Raw genomic sequence first — 19,259 nt, 5'->3', positions numbered from 1 at the left:
GGCGTAATTTAACCTAACATTATAGTGCAACATATCAATGTAATGATGTTCCATTAAGAAAGAAACTTTCAAGGCGTAATTTAACCTAACATTATAGTGCAACATATCAATGTAATGATGTTCCTAATAACTGGTTGTCCCATTTGAATTATCACGACAACAATTAACTTATAACATAATGTAATCTAGATAACGTCGAACGCCATAGCAGCAATGATCACTGGTTTTAAATAATTGATTTTAATTGCCTGTTTTGTCTAATTAATAGCATATAAGTGGTTTATTGTATTTACATAACTACTATATTTGATCATGGGTATTAACATTTTATGTTCATACATACATATTATTCAAGACCACAACACATGCATCCATTGGCTAGGTTTACAAATAGTATCACAATACATCTGATGATGGTACACCCCAGTACCGAAAACGTTAATGTAACTAATTAATAAAATTATATTTATAAAACAAGATAAGCATAGACGGTTCAGTTGATATTTCATTATATTAGATTATGTTTTACTTAGGTATCAATAAACAAGATTATCCTTACAAGGTCTATTGAAGGATGCACTGGAATGGTGAACAGGAGAAAAGTTCTGGGCAGAAGATGATATCAGATGACAGATAACATTAAGTTATATGGATTGTATGCAGAAACTAAGAGGAAGGCGGAAATAGGAAACATTGGAGGATGCTGGGTTTACAGTGAAAGACCTGCCATTGGGCAGGAAACTATGAATGAATAAAATCCTTACAAGTTTCAACACAAACTTACGAGATCAATACTCAGCAAAAAGCCATCACCATTTCACGCGGTAGTGGAAATGTTAAAACAGTACTTTCTTAAGATTTTAAATCAAGGTCGAAGTTGGTATATTTTGTACGTATTCACCTCCTCTGACTACGATTGCATTAAAAATTGCTTCCAGTTTCAATACACAGTTCTTTCTCATTCTTCCCCATTTCTTTCTCAACTGTAGTAACTTACCTGGATGGCAATAGTTTTCTGCAGTGTGTCAATAGCATTCTGACATGGCAGTCTGCGTAACTCCTCTTCTCTCAGGGGACTGGGATCATCGCCAAGTAATGCTCGGACACATTCTTGAGCTGAATCACAAATGGACGGAAGATCATAACCGCCTTCCAATGACAAGATTACCTTGCCATCAGCTAACTTGAGAAGCTGTTGTGTCATGTGACCAAAACATGCAGGTGACACCTTGTAACCGCCCAGCGGAGCAGCGTGGCCTGCAGCTGCATCAAAACCAGCGGACACCAACACAATGTCTGGCGCAAATTCCTGCAAAACACAACGTGTCATTTTAGTCAAATATTAAGGTAACTTGCACCATAAAACAAAGTATTGTCAAAAACAAGATAAGGAAAACTCAAATTAAAATCTTCCATCATCAGCTGTGACCTAGTTTACGTAATTCCTGTACACGCTGCGCATAAACAGTTGCCTCCTACTCTCAGCGACCACAAGGACACCTCCGCAATACTTAACATTGTAAGTTGAATTCATATAGCTTTACTTTATGACATGGTCAATTAATTCCTCTTGCTTAACTTTTACACAAAATCCGGTCTTATAAATTTCAATAACATTTTATTTAACAGACAACTGTTCCGTGCGATTGCGTACACATAATCTCTCTACGAAATGTTCTGTATTTAGATTCATCTAACTTACTAAGATCATGGTAATAATAGCATTGTGTTTTATATGTGCACTTTGTTCTGGTATTGTACATCACTTTCATTGTAATTTTGAGTATAGATATTACATTTGATATTGTGACGGCCACGTGAGGTTCGATCTCACGACCGACGGAGGAGAGGCTAAGTCGTCCGTGTTCTGGGCGGGTTGCGCGCGCATCTGGTGCTTGCAGAGAGAAGAAAGGGGAAAGAGCGACCACGGCAGAGAGGAGAGGGGTCCGGATTGTTCGAGTGCTCTCTCTGGAGTGCTATCTGGACGCGCGTCGAAATATCGAGAACTCGTACTTTCTCGCATCTATGGTGTGAGTATAAATTACGCACGCGAGTGAACTTGGAACAGTCATTCAGTCAGTCAGAGAGTAAGTCAGTGGACAGCAAGCCAGTCTTGTGTACCGGAGTTCGACTTGAGTGTATGTCCGCAACAGTGTGAGCATCCGAAGACCTGAGTTCGAGTGCAGTGGACCGCAGTTGGAGAGACCTGAGTTCGAGTGCAGTGGACCGCAGTTGGAGGGACCTGAGTTCGAGTGCAGTGGACCGCAGTTGGAGGGACCTGAGTTCGAGTGCAGTGGACTGTCTCTGAAGGTCTGTGGTTCGAGGTACTGTGAACTCGAGTGACTGAGCTAGAAGAACTGTGAACTGAGAACTGACAGTTCTGATTTGTACATAGTGCTTTGTGAACATTAGTTAAGATTAACAGTTCATTGTTGTTCTCAATATTCCAAGTAAATTGTCATTGTCGTCTGTGGAGTGCAATAACGAATACTGTTCAGCAAGCCGTCATGATGTGACTTCAGGGACTCTATACTGGCATCAATGCCTTGGTCTACCGTTGGAACAAGTGTTTGAACAAGCATGGTGACTAAATTGAAAAGTAATGCGTACCAATGCCTTACTACTTTGTATCAGTATATCTGCTTGTGAAATAAAGTTTGTCCATGAGCTCTTGTTGCCTTACTTTTTGAAGAAGTCTTACAAGCTCTAAAATAAGAATTCTGAATTTATGCATAAATAATTCAATAATCCATAACTACCAAAGCTTACTTTTGCAATAGGTAGGACGATGGTCCGGAAAGCTGCCAGGTACTCTGCATCTCCCATTGGAGGGGCAAGACCACCAGACCATGCCACATTCACATTAAAACCAACACCTTCGCCAACACCACACTGTAATAACAAGAAGTGTTACATACAAGAAATAAGTATTACATTTCGACAACATTATAACAATACTATCATGTGACATACAAGAAGAATGGCAGAACTTAACGATATTTTAAAAAAGGCTGCATTTGAAAGAAGGCAGAAGAGAAAAAAAGGTACACGAAAATGGGATGAGGACATCAAAAAGGTGATACAGGATAAATGGGACGCATATCTCCGATTTTTACAATAAAAAAACTTGAAGATGAAATAGACTATAAAAGAAAGCGGGCAATTGCAAAACAGTAAACAAGGAAGCGACACAGAGAGAAATGGAATGGGAACAACTGGATAATACCCACGGCAGAGCACTATCGATAGTTGACGTTACTTGCTGGCCATTAGTCACCGGGCCATACCGAGCCATGCCAAACAAAACACAATCGAAATGGTGGTAGTAAAATTCGCGACTATATTCTTAAATAATTCACTCAATCAGTCAAGTGCAAGACTTCTGGCTTCTGTTGCATTCAAACAATTATAAAATACGATAATTTGGTCCAGGGAGCATCCGTTTTTGATGCAAAGATAATTTGTTTGGCTTGTTTCTTAAATAAAATTACGAAATGGCGTTCCTGTGCTTAACATTTAATAAAAAAAGAAATATAGCAAAACTGTTTTGTCTCGAGACTCTCATCTGTCAGGTAATAGGTCACGTAATCTACTTCAATATATTTGCGCAAATATATCTTGTAGCTAACAGTGGTGCTATCTCTCAGTAATGTTCAGAACGAAGGAGGTAGAGAGAGAAAATAAACAAATTTCTCCCTCCAACGACACCACACACCAACGTCGTGTTCTTATGTTGGCAAGATTGTGTATTTACTTAAATTTGGTGCTAAACGTAACGGCACGGTTCAAAGATAACGTGGGAATTCTCCAGTTTAGCGATGGAATGATTTTGTTTCAAAATTAGAAAGAGATTTAACATTACCAAGGCCAAGAATTTTTCTGAGATAAAAGAAAATGTTCTTATAAACCCTATCCCATATGAATCTCTATTTAATGCCTCTTACATTAACGAACTCCAACACACAACAGATGTTATTACTTATAACGAACTCACTGAAGTATATGAACACTCAAAAAACGGAAAAACTCCAGGTGAAGATGATTTAAATATAGAGATTTAGTGTCTAATATTTTATGTTATAACAGGTATTACGGTATTATTACTTATCCTGAATTCATTGTAATTCTTAAGGATAATAAACATCTTATCTTATCTAATGAAAATTAGATATATTCGGACAAATGATAATTATTCTCAACATAGTTGTACAATGTCTACAGTATATTATCCCAGTTTTAATAAAATTCTTGATTTGCAAAATTCGCTATACTTCAGAATACTGCATAAGTACTCATGTACAAAGACTGTGCAAATGAAATAGTACATTATGCAACGAGCCTATAATGGTAGTAATTAAGACGCGAGTATGTTTGTTTATGAAACAAGGCAAGTTTCATACGACTTTTTATGCTCGACCACATTTCTAACTTGAAATTATTCATAAGTATTCATGTTATTCTTATCTGACTGAGGAGCGGAACTGACCTTGTGCAATATCTCGTAAATTGTGAGATGTGCGCAGACGCGAAAGTATTGATTTTATCCGAGGAACAAATGTCATTGACCTTGATATAATCTAGAGAGTAAAATGAACATTAATCTTGATATAACCTTGAAATTGATTTAGACATTGAAAAACGAGATGACAAATTGAATTTATTTGAATATTATTTACAATTAACGCTAATTATTATAGTAACAGAACATAACCTTCTGGGACAGTATTGGATTTCCAGCCTCCGTGATGTTTCGCTAGTTGTCTTTCGATTGCATATCCGAGAATAATCGATACTTGCGCTTTCATATTGCTACAATGGTGTTTTCTGATTGGTGGAACACCTGAACTTTAATGAATAGGTGTACTTTAATGAGGTCCATTAAAGGGCTGCTACCAGGTGTATAATTACTACATTGCGGCATGGTAGAGCATAAAATAATTAAAAACATCCTTTTTATTGATGGTACAAGAGTAGGTAAATAAATAAGTACATAAAAAAAATACGTCCCCTGGACCAAAAATAAATAATTCAATAAAACAATAACGACATAATATGTACTTAGGCAGTATTCTGAAGTTGTTCCATAAAATTAAATATCCCATACAAATTATTTCATACACACCTCTGTTGGTCCTCCTGTCCCTGGAAAAAAGTTGCCATCATCATGACGATGAATGGAGAGGTACAATACTCTGGGATCATCATAGAACATCTGCTGAGTGCCATTACCGTGGTGCACATCCTGGGAAAACAAACAATTATTATGTGAAACTATCAAATCTTCATAACTATTACTACTGACTAACAGAAATAAATTCTATAATGTATTTATTTATTTATTTTCCGTATTTATTTATTTAAATTAAAATATACAGAATAAAGAATATAATTACAAACAAACAAGAGAAATAGAAATAAAATAATACAAACAATATAAAAAAGGATACAGTAGTATTAACAATGAAATCCTATTTCAAATAAGATCCTACAATTCAATTGTTTTGTCGGTAATCATATCAATATTTGTTCTTCATATTTTAATTAGATTACAGATTAAATAATTGCAAAGGTTAAAACAATGGTGACAAAAGAAATCTTGATTACATATTATACTGATGATCCAGCATTCGATGAAGAATTTAAGTGTTCAAAATAACCAAACGTCCACAAAGACACAAACTAGAAATTGACAAGAAATTCAATGGACAAGCAAATTTCTTTGATTATTTAGATATGAAGGTAACTTTTTTTAGTTACATATAGAAGAAAATGTACATATAATGAAGCCAAGAAAATATTTAAAATTTAAGAATCTTTGAAAATATGAGGTGGAAAATCAAACAATGTACCAGCATTTAAAAATTGGAAGACACAGCTGGAGAGGGGGGATAAAACAGCATATACAAAACAGTTGAAATCCTACTCTAGCCCACATGACTGAATCCAAGTTTGGTACTCGTAAAACGAAACAACGGAAGCTGTTGGGAGAAAAGATAAAAAAAAGAGGTAAAACAAAAGGAGCTGGTGTAAGCAGTCAAGATATCTAGCACTAGATGAAATGCAACCAATAATTTATATATGCAGAGGAATTGGTGGTTCAACAAAAGATGGAAAGTCGGACTTAAAAGGCTCTAAGCATAGTTTTAAATTTTGAAGTATAAATTACTATCAGTGAGAAGATCAATGTGAAATGAGAAAGACAATGAGATGTGAATGATACCATGACTTATTATGTGTAACGAATGATCTTTATATTACATTAAATGCACTGAACTACTGGGTGAACAATTCTCTACACGCCAGCTTCCACTACTTGCAAGTCTTGGGAGAGTCAAGCTGATAACCACAGCAAACAGGTGTCAGGAAGTCCACAGTAAATCTGCCTACAGTCTGTCGCTTTAATTATTACTAATAAACACTTAAAAAATAAACACTTAAAAAAGCTACCTACAGTTCGTCGCGTAAATTATTACTAATAATAAAAAAAAGCTAATACACTTTGAATCGAACTTCGATTTGGAACTTGATACCAGGGAATCTCTCTTGAAATAATCTCACAGCACAAGCCGATTCTGTATGAATCATACATGAATACTCTTTGGGGAATGGAATACCTGAATTGAGCCATATTAACTTAATTATCACACTGTTTCACGTCGCCTAAAGAACACGTGCTTGCAAGAGTACAACTCACACTGACACCTGACATGACATTCAGTGCAGTGCAGGTGGGAAGCTTAGCAGCTGGTTCCGTCAGTTAGCAGTAAGCTGTGAAAGTGCAGGTGCATCAAATAAATATACAGTAAAACCTCGATAAGACGCGCCTGCTTATTATGCTATCCCGTGTAATACGCTTTTTTTGTCTGGTCCCTGCACATTGCATATATAACGCCTTTATAAAATACCCCATTTGTTGTGCTCAAGTCCCGCATAATACGCTGTTTTTGTGGAATATTTTCGATGAATTTTCAGCAATGTACTGTAACAGCAATGAATCATTTTGGCCATTGAACTTACTGGTGCCATTAACCTGAAAAGTATTGCATTCGACCCTTTACCTGCGCATTTAAACCTTCATACTATACAATACCCCACCCTCTTGTTTCGCTCTCTTATTCGACCGTTTACCTGCGCAGCTTACATTTACAATAATCCACCCACTTGCTAATCCTCTCTCTCTCAAGCAACATTCCTCGCTCGACCGTAATAAAATTCTGGAAATTTTTGCTGGTCAGTTTGTTATCTTTTAGTGTATTGAAGTGTCTGTGAGTGTTAAACGAAAAGCGCTTTTTGTGTCTGAAAAATTCGAAATCTTACGAAAGTACGATGAAAACAGTACTCTTAATCAGAAACAACTGTCTGATGCATTAGGAATCCCATCATCGACATTAATAACGATAATAAAAAATCGCGACTCAATCACTCCAGCTGCGACGTCGGAGGGTGTAAGCGCAAAAGTGAAGTGTGGTAAACATGAGGTCTTGGAGAACACGCACACGACAAACAGCTATAAAGGACTCTTTTCGAAAGAATTAAGTACAGTACATACATACAGTATCGTAAATGTATTTAACGTACAGTACAGTAATTACATAATGGAGTAATACTGTATTACCTTTCATGAATTATGTATTTCAGTAAATAAAAATGCTAATAGATACAGTACATAAGTCAAAATTATTATACCTGCCTAATACGCAATCCTGGTTAATACGCGGTTTACACGCGGTCCCTTGAACAGCGTCTTATCGGGGTTTTACTGTAATTCACCCAGTATAATGGTGAATCAATTCAATTATTGCAGTGATACAAACCTATTTATTGTAAATTCTCATTCAGTATTGCACATATAGTCTGAGTATCATCAGAGAAGTATTATTTATATAAGAATGTTTCTGTAATCTCTTTCAGAAGGCATGAGAAGTGAACACAGTACAGTACTAACGTATCAGCAAATTTTGGCCGCAATAGGAGACACGCCAGTGCCGCCTGAGGTTCGAAGCGCCACAGAAGCTAGTAAGGAGACATGCTCACCCAATCCACAATAAGAATCCTCTGAATATCCAGTCTTTGCTGCAGCAGGCGAGCTGCTATAGCAACTGAATTGAAGAAGCAAAAGCCCATGGCTTGAGAAGCTTCTGCATGATGTCCAGGTGGCCGAACTACAGCAAAGCCATTCTTTATGTCTCCTGTAGCAGCTGAAAGAAAGGCCACATCACACTTAACACTTCTTCTTTCAAACCTTCATGATATTCTAACGACTTTAAAGTTTGCATATCATATGGCAGCGTTTCTCAAACTATGGTCTGCGGACCACCTGTGGTCCTCGAGGTCTGCTCTTTTGGTCCTTCAGAAAGTACAGAAGAAAAAATAAAATTCAAACGATTTGCGCATCACACTATAGCTGAAAATCTCAGAGTTTGGAAATGACACATGGCAATCACCTTTCACTTTTTCTCCCAGTACTGACATTTTATGAAATTTATTACCCATCCTGTCTACCGAATTCCTGCTCTACTCTCAGCAACAAAAGAGGGATTTAAAGCACTATGAAAGTGGTGTTTCTCGCCATCTTTCCGCTGCACATCAGCTGATGACATGTGGCTAAGTACATTGGCATATCTTCCAGATGTATTCTCAAAACTAAACGAACTAAATCTCTCTCTGTAAGGTAATTCTTTGACTGTTCTCAATGCACATAAGAAAATAGTGTTCGAGAGGAAACTTGGTTTGTGGGTCAGTTCCGTAAAAAGAGGATTTTTTCACTATTTCCACCCTAGAGTCTTTTTTGGTTGAAAACGATTTCGTTATTGGAAAATAATTATGCAATGACATATGTTTGCATCTCGAAACTCTAAGGTCATAATTTGAAACTTATTTTCCAAGTAAATATGACGAATTTTCATGGGTTTGTGACCTCTTTCATTGCGATATTGAAAATAACAAACTTTCATTGATTGAAAGAGAACAGTTAATTGAACTCTCAAATGACACCGGACTTAAAATGAAATTCCAAGCAGAATGTACGGTTAATTTCTGGACCTTAACACAAATGAAAAGAGAATATGGTGAACTGTACAATGGTGCTTTACAGATTATAAATCAATTTGCTTTTACGTATCTGTGTGAGAAAGGGTTTTCATCACTAACTCTAATAAAAACAAAGTACCGAAATCGACTCAATGTTTGTGACAATCTCCGATTTAAGCTTACCAACATACATCCAAACATAGAACAACTGTGCAAGAATCGGCAGGCTCATCCATCTCATTAATGCGAGTACCAACATTAATTATTTTGTTTAGTTAATAAGTTAAAGATTATCCAAACTCTAATAGCATTGATTTATTAAAAAAACGAATTTTTTCTATTAACATTAATTTAATTGGTTAATACTAATATAAAATTAAATGAATTAAATTGATTAATTAATTTTGTTTTAAAATATAAATATACTGGTATTAAATTATGTTACAAAAATGATAAATTTGCTTTCGAAGGGAACAAGAGTAAGGTGGTCCGCGGAACTGTTCTGAGAGTTTGAGAAACGCTGTCATATGGCATGGATTGTATTCTAATACAGATTACTCGACATCAATGTTACTGGTTCGTATCAAATGATTCAATTTTAACAGATGCATGTTCCCACTTTTATTGTAGTGAAATCTGTTACTAAGATTTGCGAACGCAGTAATATCGGACCTGGATATCAAATTTCACCTTTATTCAACTTTCTTGACGAACAAAGATGTTTTTTGCATGCAGAAATGTACTTCATGGAACGAACGATTATATTCCTCATCCAATAAAACAGTGGTTCCCAAACTGTGGTTTACTATGTCACAGAAATTAGACTCATACTTCAGCATTTACAAATTCTATTTTCCAATTATAAATGTGCACAGGCCATACACACGTGCAATAATGCACCATCTCTTAACAGCCCTTCGCTGTTTCTCTGACCTGCTGAAGGGTTGGTCACTAACTTAATGCCTCTTAATCTTACAATAAGGAACATGTTTTGATCTCGTCCCCATGTTGAGGAAATATGAAGCACACTACTCGTCCTCAACTAGGAATGACCAAGATTTTATATAAGTACAGAACTCTAAAGTAACAGATAAATTTGTTGATGTCGAAATTAAAAGAAGAGTCACTTATCTTGAATGTAGTATCCTGACACTGGTCTTGATAAACTGAAGGAGAAAGCACTTTCTCCTCGTATAATCACACAATCAATTTTCAAGAAATAACAACTTCTTCTTACATTTACTGGACCAATAGGGAAGTCTGAAGGGTGAGAACAATTACATGATTCTCTGAAGTGTGAGTGAAAGGCTTCACATGCATTGGTGATTCTCACCAGCAAGTCAGAAGACTCAAGCCACATGGCTGATGGAAAGGTAGTTTCAGACGAAGTTTACATGTCCATATGGTGCAAGATCTGTGTTAAGAGTTCATCTGTAGGTGTCACAGATAACTGGTTAAAAAAGTCCTCAACTTCGGACGAATCTAAAAAAAGCAGGCCATTTCATACATTGATCAAACTCGTTTCTATCCTTGTAATATGTAGACAAGCCTAACATTTGCACTTTCTTCTGTAAGAGTGGGTCAAGTGATAACGATACCTGAAGAACCTTAGTGTTGGGCCAAATGATTAGCACAGAACTATGTATGACCTCTTTAAAGCCCACAACGATTTCACAAAGTTGTAAGGGCAATACAATATTCCTGATGAAGTTTACAAACTTCATTAACATATTTTTTGTAGACCAATGCTTCTTTATTTTTCAACAGGCAAAAAACCAAGGAGATATACCCGATACACCATTACAATATACATCAAGAATGAAGAACTGGAAGTTGTTACCATTTTTTTTCACATATTTGTGCGGGAAATATTTTCCTTCATATGCCTATTTAAAAAATAATTACAGAAACAGACTCAGTGCTGAAAATAACTTGAAGTTTTATTTACTTCTGTGATTACTTTTGTGTATTTTAGTAATCTCAAAGTAGTAATTTTCAGTACCACTTTAAATATGACAATAAAGATAAGAAAATGGTCTTCATTTACTATTCTGCTTAGTTAATTTCAATTTCAATTTTTTTTTAAATAAGTGTATAATAATTCGAACAGTCCGTATGTATTTTCAATATTTTAAGTGTTCTTACTTTATTTTTGTTGGGATATTCCGAAGTATTTATAGTACCTACAGTAACTTGAGGTTAATTTAAAGATTAACGGTATTAAACCATTTGATTGCAATTAATAAGTGTCATAAACGTCATTCAATATATAATTGAAAACCTAATATTCTAAATATGCTAAGTACCAATTTTTCAAATTTCATTTTATTCAATCTAAGGCAGGAACATCCATATGAGCATACTTACTTACTTACTTACTTACTGCCTTCTAAGGAACCCGGAGGTTCATTGCCGCCCTCACATAAACCCGCCATTGGTCCCTATCCTGAGCAAGATTAATCCAGTCTCTACCATCATATCCCACCTCCCTCAAATCCATTTTAATATTATCCTCCCATCTACGTCTCGGCCTCCCCAAAGATCTTTTTCCCTCGGGCCTCCCAACTAACACTCTATATGCATTTCTGGATTCGCCCATACGTGCTACATGCCCTGCCCATCTCAAACGTCTGGATTTAATGTTCCTAATTATGTCAGGTGAAGAATACAATGCGTGCAGTTCTGTGTTGTGTAACTTTCTCCATTCCCCTGTAACTTCATCCCTTTTAGCCCCAAATATTTTCCTAAGCACCTTATTCTCAAACACCCTTAACCTATGTTCCTCTCTCAAAGTGAGAGTCCAAGTTTCACAACCATACAGAACAACCAGTAATATAACTGTTTTATAAATTCTAACTTTCAGATTTTTTGACAGCAGACTGGATGATAAAAGCTTCTCAACCGAATAATAACAGGCATTTCCCATATTTATTCTGTGTTTAATTTCCTCCCGAATATCATTTATATTTGTTACTGTTGCTCCCAGATATTTGAACTTCAAAAGATAAATTTCCAATTTTTATATTTCCATTTCGTACAATATTCTGGTCAATATGAGAATATCATACTAAATTGTCTTCGTCGCAGCTCTACTGTAAATGACTCATTCATGTGCCAAAAACAGTGTTGTAGGTATCTCAACATGCATTTCACAGTGTGTTTTTCATCAATATCTCAGAAAGTTGTTTTTGGTACTTAGCACATTTAGAATTTAGGCCTCAATTATGTGCATGTTTACATAAATTTAAGGAGTTCGCACAACTCAGATCTTTATGAAAAGTATTTCCAAGTCGAGAAAGTTTGGGAACCACTGCAAAAGAAGTCGCATTTAGGATTATTTTCAATAAAAAAATAATTGACTTCGGTTGGGTATTCACCTACGATACTTAATCCAGAGATAAACACAGTAATCATTAGACCACCGAGAATAACACTGTTATCAACTACTTTTTTTTCCGTATCAAAACATACCACAATAAATATTAAATTTCGGGTATATTGCAAGTTAGTTGAGTTAATATGAAAGAGTTGAAAAGAAAACCAATAATTAATAAATCTTTCCCTTATGCAAATTCTCATACCTTTAAATGCTAAGTCGACAACACATCCAACAGCCATACGAGCAGCTGGAGCTGTGTGCAGTTCATTCCACGTTGTATCTGAGTCTACACCAATGCCACCACAAGGCAGGCGCACAAAACTCTTGATGGGAAGCTGTGACAGTTTGCTCATATCAAGCTTCTGACGATTCAGTGGGTTTGTACCTAGACAATGACACAAACAACTTATATAACAAACAATTTCCTACTTCTCCCCCTTAATATAAAAAATAAACTGAATTCATAGGTACGTAGGACTTAGGATGTTTTGGGATACAAAAAGAAAGAAAGAAAATTAAAATACAGGGTGGGTTAAAAATCACTTCCCCCAAACACTTCCTAACATTTAATTACATTATATTGTCAGACTCCAAAGCAGCTATTCTATCAATAGTCTCTAAACACACACCTTCATCTCAAACAGCAGAAATAACTAAAATGCTCTCTCAATTAATATCACTCAATAAAAGAATTGTATTCCAATGGATACCATCCCATTGTGGAATCCTGGGAAATGAGAATGCGGATACTTTAGCAAAGAAGGACAGCACTGCTACTTAAAGACCTGTTACTAAATCTACGTATTACTCTGTGAAAAGATTTATTAAATCTACATACTTAGACTTCAACAAACAAAATTTGATAACACAATCTCAAGGGAAAAAATGGAACTCTCTGCATCAAAATCCACAGTTAATTCCCGGTTTACCACGAAAATCGTCTGTAGCTGCATTTAGATTGGCAACAGGCCATGATTGTTTGGCCAAACACCTGCATAGAATTGGAATAAATCAGTCCCCTAACTGTCCATTGTTCAACTCAAACCAAGAAATGGATTCGGAACACCTCAAAATCTGTGCTTCAGTGGCTGGTCATGATAATATCTTTGAAAAATATTGGAGTGCAAGAGGTCAAATGACTTTATTGTCAAACGCCTGGCATTAGAAAACAACAACAACTTATATAACAAACCATTTCCTACTTCTCCCACTAATCTAAAAATTAAACTGCATTCATAGGTACGTAGGACTTAGGATGTTTTGGGATACAAAAAGAAAGAAAGAAAATTAAAATACAGAGTGGGTTAAAAATCGCTTCCCCCAAACACTTCCTAACATTTAATTACATTCAGTTTTCATTTGACTACGCATTCCTTTTACAGATTTTGTTCAAAATGGACGCCCTGTTTCTAGATTCACAATTCACAACGTTTAGATACTGATTTACAGATGGCAGAACATAACACTACCCATTTGCTCAAGTTTCTAATTGCTTGGCGTGATGGCGGTTGGACAGCAGGAAATCTTGTCTCAAAGTCTGCTATCACCAATCTTGTGTTCTTACTATGCTTCCACCAATGTTGTGGCACAAAAACACGTTGTTCTGTGGTTAATTTGTGATTCATCGCAAGAAAATAGCAGCTATTGCATAGAGACGCAACCCAATAAAATAAAACAAAATAATAATAAGACAGGACATCGGAAAAACAATTCTCCCTTCCAGGTCTTCAGTATTTCTTGGTTTATCCTGATACATTCCAGACTTGAAGTAACACCAAAGGAAAAAATTCAGTAAATTTACATTCCCCATTGAAAACAATCTTATATTATGTTAAAGTATTACAAGCATTTTATTTATATAATACTAGTAGCTTGTGCAGAAAATGCTGCAAACTAAGTTCATTAGATGTTCAAATAAAATTTTTGCATATTTATTTTCAACGAAGAATACCAGACATTTTGAAAGTTATTTGCTTCCATAATAATGAAACATACTCCCTCTGAATGTTTCTTTATGCCAAATACTTTTTCTTGAACCTACCCACCTTCAGTTTTTGAGTTTCAACGCGAAAATGCAAGTAACAATGATAGGACTATCAGTGGGTTTTTCATGTGGGAGTAAAGCAATAGCCATTTTAGGTCATTGTGGATCGTAGGAGAAAGTTAAAAAAATGTCAGGTTTACTATGCTTTCGAACAATAGACATAGCATCTTGGTACAGCTGCTGCATGTAGAGCTTGAAATGTAGAAGGTAAAATCATTTTATCCTGCTAAGAGATCTTGCTGAAATGATCTGGAGACTACAAAATTTTCTAGGCCTCTTATTTTATCAGTAAGTAATACCTTTTGGTCTTTCCTTAGGAACTGTAATTTTTGCGCTCTCTCGAGCAAATACTGAAGAGAATGACGCATATAAATATCTACACCACATGGCCATTAAGTACAGTATATGAAAAAGACCCAACCCCACTTGATTAATAACTATAAAAATATTTTAATTTTAATAACAATATTATTATCTTACGTACGTTTTGTAGTTATATATACTATACAGCCGCCACTCAGTAAATTATAGAAATGAAGATCTAATTTAAGATATTCTCTACATCTACTTATATAACCCCAAAACATTTCACTTTCATATCATCAATATAGCATTAAAGTGTATAATTAATGAAAAATAGTCACATCATGGCATTAACTATAATAATATTTCATTTCTAATGGTAATAATGTCATCAAACCACCTCAAGTTTTGTAGATTTTAATATCTAATACACAGCTGTACTCAGAAAATTACAAACCGCAGAATCAGACTTGTGAAGTCTTAAAGTTTTTAATAACCAATTGAATTTGAGCTCTAAATACGTCAGCAATCCTGCAGGTCATGGCCTTCGTGTAATAGCGTATTGATTATTGTAGTGTGTGTTTTGTTTTTTTCTGAAATGCAATTAGTTCTCAAACTGACGAAAGATGGATTTTGGAATATAGGAAAATTATGTAGGAAAATTAACATTTCACTGAAAACTACTATTTTTCTGAACACTTTGGGTTTCAAGCTTGAAAATGAGGGGTCATTTATTAAAATCCGTTCAGTCGTTTTCCCGTAATTTCCATTACCAGTTCAAATTATATATATACTAGTGGTTTGTGCAGCAAATGCTGCAAACTAAGTTCATTAGACGTTCAAATAAACATTTTTCAGATTCATTTTCAATGAAGATTACCAGACATTCTGAAAGTTATTTGCTTCCGTAATAATGAAAGATACTCTCTCTCTCTCGAGCCAATACTGAAGAGAACCACGCATATAAATATCTACACCACACCGCCATTAAATATATGGAAAAGACCCAACCCCACTTGATTAATAACTATAAAAATATTTGATTTTTAATAATATTATTATCTTACGTAAGTTTTATAGCTTTCAGTAACATATACTATACATACTATATAGCCGCCACTCAGTAAAATATAGAAATCAAAATAAATCTAATTTAAGTTATTCTCGACATCTACTTAAATAACACCAAAACGTTTCACTTTCATAACATCAATATTGCATTAATATGTATAATTAATGAAAAATAGTCACATCATGGCATTAACTACAATAATATTTCATTTCTAATGGTAATAATGTAATCAAATCACCTCAAGTTTTGTAGTTTTTAATATCCAATACACAGCTGTACCCAGAAAATTACAAACCACAGAATCAAACCTGTAAATTATTTTTAGTAAGTTAAGTTTTTAATAACCAATTTAATTTGAGCTCTAAATATGTCAGCATCCTTGCAGATCATGGCCTTTGTGTAATATTGTTTACTGTAGCATGTGTTTTGTTTTATTCTGAAGTGCAACACGGCCGACTTGATGCTCGCTTCGCTTCTCCTTTACAAAAAAGCGAAGGTAATATCAAGTCGGCCGTGAATGCTATTAGCTAGTTCTCAAAACTGACGACAGATGGATTTTGAAAAATAGGAAAATTATGTTTAAAAATTGATATTTCACTGAAAACTACTATTTTTCCGAAAAACTTTGAGTTCCAAGCTTCAAAATGAGGGGTCATTTATTAAAATCTGTTCAGCTGTTTTCGTATAATTTCCATTACCAGTTCAAATTATAAATATAGATATAGATGTATTTACAATTTAAATAATGCATTGAATTGCATTGAATGATTTTCTGACTCTATCATAAGAATATTATGATATTTTGGTCTACTACTGAAGTTAATTAAAAACAAAAATTAAATTATTATTATTATTATTATTATTATTATTATTATTATTAATCCCCCTTAATGTAGGATCTAGAACACAGAAGGAAGCATTCTCCTGGCACAGCTGTTCAAAATTATGTTATGACACTGCATTAGTATGTCTCCAAGGAAGTAAAGAAATTATGATTATACGAGTTGTGTTGTATAACATACCAAAGAGCAGAGTATGTGCTTCACTATGACATGCTTGTATCTCCTCCAGTGTAGCTTTCCTGGATCTAACACGGTCGCATCTTTGCACCAAGCCCGTTTCCATCAGACGAGCCCAGACACTCTGCAGTCTGCCGCCGTGTTCTGGATGACTTGAGTTGTCGCCACATATGCAGGCGTGCTTCAGCATCAGACTGTCGAAAGCCAGTCCTGTTGTAAGTCTGTGTGGTCCAGCTCCGCCCACTTTACTGCTGCAGTGATTGTTCACTGGGATGCAAGATGAAGGAGGAATGTCCGACGGGCCCAAGGCAACTAACGGACTGGACAGTGCCCGAGAGAGCGGTCTTGCTATGTGAGATGATCTTGGGCTGAAGGCAGAACCTACAACATATCCATAATGATTTTATTAGAATACAAATTTTGACATATTTTCAAACTGGTAAATATATTGGCTGTTTCTATAGATGCTGTGATCGAAGTCAAGCCTGCAGACTACAACTTTTAACACTGATTATGTCTGTGAACTTTCTTACAAAGTAATTAATGAGTGTGTTCCACTAGATCAGGTATGCTCATTCTCTGACTCGCGATTACGTTCTGTAATCACAACCTTCGAATGTAGAGCGTGCTGTTCCCCGTTCGAAGCTCGACGGATGACTGCGGAAGGCAGTTCAAGTACTTAGTAAACGCACGAACAGTGCGGGACAATGACAGAGTCAAAACCTTCTGTAAGCAAACGACATATACCATATTGTTTTGCGTTTGGTAAAGTGTTTACTATGTTGTAAGGTACTGTCAGGAATATTACTGAGCAACATAAAATGACATTATACGCTCTGCAATCCAGAACATGCCGAAGTGACAGGCAAGCTGTTTTCTGTAATATGTATTCATATACCAACGTTATTATTATTATTATTGTTACTATTATTATTATTATTATTATTATTATTATTATTATTATTATTATTATTAGTAGTAGTAGTAGTAGTAGTAGTAGTAGTAGTAGTATTGTTATTATTATTGTTAGGTATATTACAATTATTATCATTATTATTATTATTATTATTATTATTATTATTATTATTATTATTATTATTATTATTGTGTGATTTTATTTCAAAAGAAATACATGTTATGATAAAATAATTTTTCAGAGGCACTACAGTTTCAAGAATTGAAAGCACTTAATGAAAGGCCAAACACTGAAGAGAGTCGAAGAATTTAGAGTCTATGTTTAGGAGCAAGTTATGTAGTGTGTTGGGAATTAGCTAAGGCACTAAAACCCTTCACGGATGGTGAACTTGTAAAGAGATGTATGGTGCCTGAACAAAATTTAGTTAATTATATCTGTGTACTGGAACAACTCAAATTTGAATTCACAGAACACAGATTTAGTGATTTTAGACGTATGGAAAGTGATATTAATCTTTTTGCTAATCCTTTCGTAGTAAATTTAGTACAATCCGTGAGAGTGCAGTTCCAGGACGAGTTAATTGATTTACAAAGTAACGTAGAATTGAGAACTAAATGCAGAGAATATGACTTGACAAGCATAGAAGTATTAAAAAATTAACAAAACGAAATATCCCACGATGAGCTTATTCTCTACCACTATGTTAGCTACCTTCGCCTCGACATGTGTGCGAAGAATTATTTTAGAGAATGAAAGTTGTTAAATCCAAATATAGATCCCCATTAACAGATGAGCATTTTTTGAGCCAGCTGCGCATTGAGTAAATTCGTTGGAAATAGATTTCCGATTACTTGCAGAAAACAATGCACATGTTGGACAGATCGCAATATATGGTGGAATATGAAAATAACATTATCTATGATATAATAATAATAATAATAATAATAATAATAATATAATAACTATATTAAATATAATACACAATGTAATAACTGAATATTACAGTGTATATTCTTTCCTTTTTCAAATTCAGTTTATTATCCATATTTGTGAGAGTATGAGAGCGATGCCACAGGCGGTGCTGCAATGTGGTTGCGAAGCCCAGTCCGTACACTGTGTGTGTTATACAGTGCAGCATCATCCGTGTAATTGGAGCTTTTACAATTTTGAGCATACCTGCTCTAGATTCATAGATTATGAGTTTCACATGCTAAGTACAGGGCTGCGTGGGCCGTGCAACCTGTACTCACAGCTGTACAACAAGACAAGTCAGCACTTCAACCAAACTACAATTTCAACACTAAGATTTATTAAATCTACATACTTAGACTTCAACAAACAAAATTTGATAGCACAATTTCAAGGGAAAAAATGGAACTCTCTGCATCAAAATCCACAGTTAATTCCCGATTTACTACGAAAATCGTCTGTAGCTGCATTTAGATTGGCAACAGGCCATGACTGTTCGGCCCAACACCTGCATAGAATTGTAATAT

General features: G+C 35.1%; 1 protein-coding gene across 17 annotated transcripts in view; it reads right to left on the bottom strand.

Annotated features, from left to right (window-relative positions):
* Positions 1 to 19,259, bottom strand: part of HDAC4 (histone deacetylase 4) — a 582,774-nt gene that overhangs the window by 15,246 nt on the left and 548,269 nt on the right. For all 17 annotated transcript variants that reach the window (XM_069844548.1, XM_069844563.1, XM_069844558.1 and 14 more), the window contains 6 exons: positions 16,851 to 17,228; positions 12,612 to 12,794; positions 8,035 to 8,198; positions 5,123 to 5,242; positions 2,770 to 2,892; positions 998 to 1,309 (listed from right to left, as the gene is read on the bottom strand). In XM_069844548.1, coding sequence (XP_069700649.1) covers positions 998 to 1,309; positions 2,770 to 2,892; positions 5,123 to 5,242; positions 8,035 to 8,198; positions 12,612 to 12,794; positions 16,851 to 17,228 — 1,280 coding nt within the window. The remainder of the gene's footprint in view (positions 1 to 997; positions 1,310 to 2,769; positions 2,893 to 5,122; positions 5,243 to 8,034; positions 8,199 to 12,611; positions 12,795 to 16,850; positions 17,229 to 19,259) is intronic.

The sequence above is a fragment of the Periplaneta americana genome, chromosome 13 (genome assembly GCF_040183065.1).
Source record: "Periplaneta americana isolate PAMFEO1 chromosome 13, P.americana_PAMFEO1_priV1, whole genome shotgun sequence".
Classification (NCBI taxonomy): domain Eukaryota; kingdom Metazoa; phylum Arthropoda; class Insecta; order Blattodea; family Blattidae; genus Periplaneta; species Periplaneta americana.
This window is presented reverse-complemented; position numbering and strand designations above follow the sequence as displayed.